At 45.4% G+C, this 7,132-nt stretch overlaps 1 protein-coding gene across 1 annotated transcript in view; it reads right to left on the bottom strand.

Annotated features, from left to right (window-relative positions):
• Positions 1–7,132, bottom strand: part of GOLM1 (golgi membrane protein 1) — a 61,243-nt gene that overhangs the window by 25,619 nt on the left and 28,492 nt on the right. Inside the window, exon 4 of the mRNA XM_010840171.1 lies at positions 3,065–3,119. Within this exon, the coding sequence (XP_010838473.1) occupies positions 3,065–3,119 (55 nt within the window). The remainder of the gene's footprint in view (positions 1–3,064; positions 3,120–7,132) is intronic.

Genomic DNA, 7,132 nt, shown 5'->3' with positions numbered 1-7,132 from the left:
AACCAGCACCCGGATTCCTTCCCACATGTTTCTCCTAAATGTCCTTTTGACCTCCAACCCTTACAACGCATCAGGAGGTCCTATCGCCTGTTTCCCTCCTAGACATCACACACCCTGAACTGCTCACAATGCTGCTCTCAGCAGCTCCATATCCTTCAGTCTGAAAAATCGATTTCAACACCTGGTCAGAGAAGCAGCCTCGCCTACGTAATCCCTCCGCACCCCATTCTCAGCCCCCAGGCTACCTGCCAGTATCCTTCTCCTGTTATTTGCTCACAGCCCAATTAGTCTCTGAGGCCTCCTGTGCACTCAGTCACCGACCCTCCTGTTTGGGAAACAACAGCTTTCTTTGAGGAAATCCATCTGCCCCATGGCTGCAACCCTGGCTCGTAAAAGCTCTGCAAAAAAAAGCAGCAGCTCACTGACCAACAACTAAGTTTGCGGCAGAAGGAAGAAGTGCCACAAAGGTGACACCGGAATGGGCTGAGGACAGCGACGAGGGCCTGGGACACAGCCCCGGACAGACCTGAGCTTCCCCAAGGTCGGTCATCACAGTTCTAGACCCACGAGGCTCTTGGGGCAGTGGGGAGAGGGGAGACGGGTGTGCTGGGGGGAGCGGTTTAAAATTTTTAAAAAGTGAAAGACACTCTGAACTGCTGATACACACTGCAACATGGATCCACCTCAAAAGCATTTATTTATATGACATGCTTGAAAAGACAAAACTACGGGAGTAGAGAATGTTTCACTGGGTGCCTGAGGCTGAAGTGAGGGCGGCGGGGAGGAATTCCTGGAGTGGGACATGAGCTATGTCTTGACTTTATGTCAAAATACACTGAAAGGTACACTACAAAGGGAGAACTTCATTGTGTATAAATTATACTTCAATAAACCTAACCTAAAAAACATAAATTTCGTAGCAAACCAAACCCAGGACGGTGGAATACTACTCAGCAATAAAAAAGGAACAGACTATTTACTGCAGCCCCAGCAGCACGGATGAATTTCAAGATAATTATGCTGAGTGAAAGAAGGTTCACAAAAAAGGGTATATGCCATCTGATTCCATATACACAAAATCATGAAAACTACAGACTAGAGGGACAGAAAGCAGATCAGACAGGGCCTGGGGAGGACTATCAAGGGGCACAAAGAAGCTTCTTGGGGTGATAGACGTGTTCACTGTGTTGATGCTGCGGTGGTTTCCTGAAGAGCCACTCGTGTCAAAACTAGTGGGACCGCACTTTAAATACGTGCGGGGGCCTTCCCTGGTGGTCCAGGGGTTAAGAATCCACCTTCCAGTGCAGGGGACGCAGGTTCGATCTCTAGTTGAGGAGCTAAGATACCACGTGCCACGGGGCAACCAAGTCCATGTGCCACAACTGGAGAAAGCCTGCATGCTGTGACAAAGACCCAGTGCAGCCAAAATAATTGAATATGTGTAGTTTATTACATGTAAATCACACCTGATTAAGGCTGTTTAAAATACTAAGTATAAGATAGGCTGCAGGCTGTATGCCATCCCTGAGGACAGACCAGCAGGTCATCAGCTCTGAGAAACCCCGGCAGTCAACTGACCCATTTAACTTAGTGTAACTCTGCGTTTCCCCTATTAATATTCTTAGAAGCTGGTTTGGAATTAGAGTTCTAGACCAGCACTGCTGAAAAGGACTATAATTAATATAAGCCACACAGATCATTTAAAATTCCCTAGAACCACATTCTTTAAAAGTAAATAAAACCAGGTGAAATTAATTTTAATAATATATTTCATTTAACCCAACAGATCTAAAATATGATCATGGCAACACAGAATTAATGTAAAAAAAAAAAAAAGAATGAGATATTTTATACTTTTTTTTTAATACTAAGTCTTTGAAACCTGGTGTGTATTTTACAGTTGCAGCACATCTCAATTCAGATGTTAAAGAGGAATTGGGACTTCTTGATCTGAATTTAGATTTCATAATATATACAATTAAAATAATACTGGTATAAGTGAGTTGTCCCAAAGATACTTAAGCTTCCCAATAACTGAGACAAGTATCAGTTTTAATTTTAAATTGCAGAAAAGTAAACAAAAATTAAAACTCCAGTTCTTCTGTCCCATGAGCCACATCACAAATGTTTACTGCCCAAACGAGTCCCACATAGTGGGTCTCAGGGCTACTATTCTGGAGCCCAGTTCTAGACTGACCTTCCCATCTTAGAGGTGGAAACTGAGGCTGAAGGCGCTGAGTTCCTAACTAGGGGCACAGGCGAGACCAGGGTCAGGTCAAGGATCACAGGACCCAGTGCTCCCTTCACCAGGTAGTAAGGCTGCAGTGGCCCCTCTGGCCCCTCTGGTCACACCACACAGAGGGGCTCACCCCATCTCCACCTTCTCCACTGCTGCGGAAGGGCCCAAAGAAAAACAAACTCTGGCTGCCAAACTGAGTGAGAGCAGCAAAGATACGCAATTAAATTGGGCTGAATCACTTTTATATAAATTTCATGAAGAAAATCTGAATTCAGGAAACCCAATGAAACGAGAGCATACGTATATCATATATACATAATATGTATATATATAAAACAGACAACACACGTATCATTTATATATTTCTTAATGTATCACAAAATAAGAATCTGAAATCTCCTCATAACAGCTTGCAATGTATTCAATAACACTGTAAAAAGATAAAGACATACAGTTGGCAAAAAGAATAAAGATTACTCAATTACTCCAACACTACCCATCATTAGGGCTTCCCTGGTGGCTCAGTCAGTAAAGAACGTGCCTGCAATGGAGGAGACCTGGGTTCGATCCCTAGGTCAGCAAAATCCCCTAGAGAAGGGAATGGCTACCCATTCCAGTATTCTTGCCTGTAGAATCCCACGGACACAGGAGCCTGGCGGGCTACAGTCCATGGCGTTGTGAAGAGTTGCACATGATTAAGCAACTAACACTTTCACTTTCTACCCATCATCATATTTTGATAAGAGACCCCAGAATAGGATGGAGCAAAGTTGGGTTTTTCCCAACAAACCTGACATCTGGTGTAAAGTGGGGAGTGGAACTTACCTTGCAAGGTTCTGATGAGCCTCTCGCCTGTGGTGATATTATTCACTAAAACGGCCTGCAAAGAAGATAAACATGTAAAATGAAACACTGACAACCTGACAACTTAGAAAAGCCCTGACGGGACGTGACTGTGGGAGAAAGGCTGGGGAGTAGCCCCTGCACCAGCCCCCCGGTATGAACTTGGATGCCTGGGGAGGAGTAGTATCGGTGTCCCACCACCAGCCTGCAGCCCAGGCAAGGGCGGGCGGCTCCTCTGGCTGTCTCCACTCCATGCCTGCAGAAACAGCAACCCCACAGTAACTTCGGTCTCTCTCTGGGGGAACCCAGGTACAGTCCGTCTCAACCAGAAGTTAAAACTGGCTAGGGGTGGGTGTTCAGCAACCGCTCCACCTGCCTGACAGTCAAAGCTATGGTTTTTCCAGTAGTCATGTATGGATGTGAGAGTTGTACCATAAAGGAGGCTAAGTGGCAAGGAACTGATGCTTTTGAACTGTGGTGTTGGAGAAGACTCTTGACAGTTGCTGGACTGCAAGGAGATGAAACCAGTCAATCCTAAAGGAAATCAACCCTGAAATACTCATCGGAAGGACTGATGCCTGAAGCTCCAATACTTTGGCCACCTGATATGAAGAGCTGACTCACTGGAAAAGACTCTGATGCTGGGAAAGACTGAAGGCAAAAGGAGAAGAAGGCAGCAGAGGATGAGATAGTCGGATAGCATCACCAACTCAATGGACATGAATTGAGCCGACTCCGGGAGAGTCGGACAGGGAGGCCTGGCGTGCTACAGTCCATGAGATTGCAAAGAATCGGACACGACTGAGCAACTGAACCACCGCCACCACCTGTGAAGCCTCCTGATCCTTTCTAACTTCCAACATTCCTCCTTCCATCCAGACTGCAAGCTCAGGGGATAGAGGGGGTCACCCCCAGCTAGCTACATGTTGGGAATGCCCACAACAGAGGACAAAGCAACGGAGGCCTCAGGAAAACAAAGAAGAACACAAAAAAGTAAGCATGTGATCGCGGGGCTCAGTGTAACCAGCAGCCTGTACACAGGCACAGAGTCACCACCAGGTGCCAGGTGGCCCCAGGGCGCTCCACACCTCAGCCCTGTGACCCTCACACAGCTGTGTGAGGAGGCAAAACACAATCCCCCTGTGGGGGAAAGGAAACTGAGGCACAGGTGGCTTTAGAGACTTGATTTCACGTGGCCTTCTCAACAGCAAACAGGCAGAGCCCAAGTCCGAGCCTGGCAGGCCTGCCCCAGAGATGAAGCTCCTCCTCACTGCACGCCTGCCAAACGGGGATCTGACCCCAGCAGGACTGCAACCCAGTGACAAATGGGGACCCAAACCCCAGCAGGACAGTGATCTAGTGACTGTACCTGGTGCTGTACCCTGAAGGAGAGGTGACATCAAACAGCAGTCTGCATCACACAGGTAAGTGATCTTTTGTACACAGAGCTAAGTAGGCCACAACATGAAGTTTCTTACTGTGTCATAATCAACAAAGTTTGTCGACCAGCTGGCTGTTACCTGAAGACCGGCTTCTGCCCATTCCTGGGTAAAGGAGGACAATGACGCCCTCCCGGCACCCTTCTGTGCTTCCATTTCCTGATGGATCTCTCTGTCCAGCCCTCAGTCTTTCTTTGTCCTGGACTGGGCTTTCTAGAGGAAGGTGTTTATGAATACAAGGATGCACACCTAGAAACAAAATCTGGCCAAACGATTCTGGTGTTTATTTCAGGAGGCACAACAGGAAACAAGTCACAGTGATACCATCTGTACAATTAATCTCTCAGGGAGGGAACATCACAACCGTGGCCCATCACCTTCCATGTGGGCCAGCGGGGAGTCATATCCACACAGCTCATAGCTCCTGCTACTCTCAGAAAAGGCTTGCACATGTTCTATTAAAACGGCAAAACATGGCCCCAAGACCCAGCAGTCCCACTTTGAGATATATACTCAGAAGAACACAAAGCAGGATCTTGAAGAGATATCTGCATCCATGTTCACAGCAGCACCACGAACTGAAGCAACCTAGGATCCCTCAATGGATGAATGGATAAAGGAAATACAACATATACGAACTATGGAACAGTACACAGCCTTTAAAAAGAAAGAATGTCACATGCTACAACATGCACGAACCTTTGAGGACATGCTAAGCCCGTGACTAAGTACAGACACTATGGAGAACAGTATGGAAATTACTTTAAAAACTAGAAATAGAAATACCATACAACCTAGCAATCCCATTCATGGGCATGTATCTGGAGAAAACTATAATTCAAATACGCACTCCATTACACACTGTAGTACTATTTACCTTACCAGGACATGGAAGCAACCTAAATGTCCATAAACAGAGGAATGGATAAAAAAGATGTGATACATACACACAATGTAATATCACTCAGCAACAAGAGAGAACAAAGTAATGCCATTTGCAGCAACCTGGATGGACCTAGAGATTGATACTGAGTGAAGTAAATCAAAGAACGACAAATATTATATGATATGGCTTATATGTAGACTCTAAAAACAGAGGTGCTGTTTTTCAGTTGCTGAGTCATGTCTGACTCCTTGTGACCCAGCGGACCGCAGCACACCAGGTTCCCCTTCTCCCAGTCCTTTACTACCGCCCAGTTCGCTGAGACTCACGTCCACTTCGGCAGTGATGCTATCCAACCACTTCGTTCTCTGCCACCCCTTTTCCAATTGCCTTCAATCTTTCCCAGCATCAAGGTCTTTTCCAGTGAGTCAGCTCTTCACACCAGGTGGCCAAAAGCATTGGGAGGGATAAACTGGGAGACTGGGGCGACATATACACACTACTGTATATAAAACAGATAATAAGAACCTGCTCTACAGCCTAGGGACTCCACTCAATACTCTGTAATGGCTTATGTGGAAAAAATCTTTAAAAAAAGAGGGGATCTATGTGTCTGTATAACTGATTCACATTACTGTACACCTAAAACTAACACTATATCATAAATTAAAAAAAAATTTAAAGAAATAAACAAAAATGTGGCACATACATACAATGGAATAGTATACTACACAACCTTTAAAAAGAATGTTACATGTCAAAATGTAGGTGAACCTTGAGGACATCATGCTAACCTAATCAAAAAAGGGCAAGCACTATATGATTCTATTATAGGCACAGTGTCTAAAGCAGACAAAATCATGAAAACATAAAGCAGAAAGGTGGCTGCCAAGGGCAAGGGGTGGGGTAGGTTGGACAGACTAGTGTTTACTGGGCATAGACTCAGCGCTGCAAGGTGAAAAAGTTCCAGATACTTCCTGCACAACAATGTGAATATATTTAACACAGCTGAACTGCACCCTTAAATCTCTACCCTGCATAGCTAACAAACCACCTTCCCGCTGAATATCAGTGATGAAAGAGGACACAAAAAGAAAAGGGGCACTTCAATAATTATATGCTGATAATTCCGAAAGCCAATGTCCTGGGCAAATCATTTCTACAACAATTACGGCAATCTGACTTGTCCCTCCTCCACTCATTACCCTTCGGTTCAGTTCAGTCGCTCAGTCGAGTCCGACTCTTTGCGACCCCATGAATTGTAGCATACCAGGACTGGAAAAGGTCAGTTTTCATTCCAATCCCAAAGAAAGGCAATGCCAAAGAATGCTCAAACTACCGCACAACTGCACTCATCTCACACGCTAGTAAAGTAATGCTCAAAATTCTCCACGCCAGGCTTCAGCAATACGTGAATTCTGAACTTCCTGATGTTCAAGCTGGTTTTAGAAAAGGCAGAGGAACCAGAGATCAAATTGCCAACATCTGGTGCATCGTGGAAAAAGCAAGAGACTTCCAGAAAAACATCTATTTCTGCTTTACTGACTATGCCAAAGCCTTTGACTGTGTGGATCACAATAAACTGTGGACAATTCTGAAAGAGATGGGAATACCAGACCACCTGATCTGCCTCTTGAGAAATCTGTATGCAGGTCAGGAAGCAACAGTTAGAACTGGACATGGAGCAACAGACTGGTTCCAAATAGGAAAAGGAGTACGTCAAGGCTG

Source organism: Bison bison, unplaced genomic scaffold (genome assembly GCF_000754665.1).
Source record: "Bison bison bison isolate TAMUID 2011002044 unplaced genomic scaffold, Bison_UMD1.0 scf7180017864141, whole genome shotgun sequence".
Lineage (NCBI taxonomy): Eukaryota > Metazoa > Chordata > Mammalia > Artiodactyla > Bovidae > Bison > Bison bison.
The sequence above is the reverse complement of the archived record's forward strand: the minus strand, read 5'-3'. Positions and strand labels throughout refer to the sequence as shown.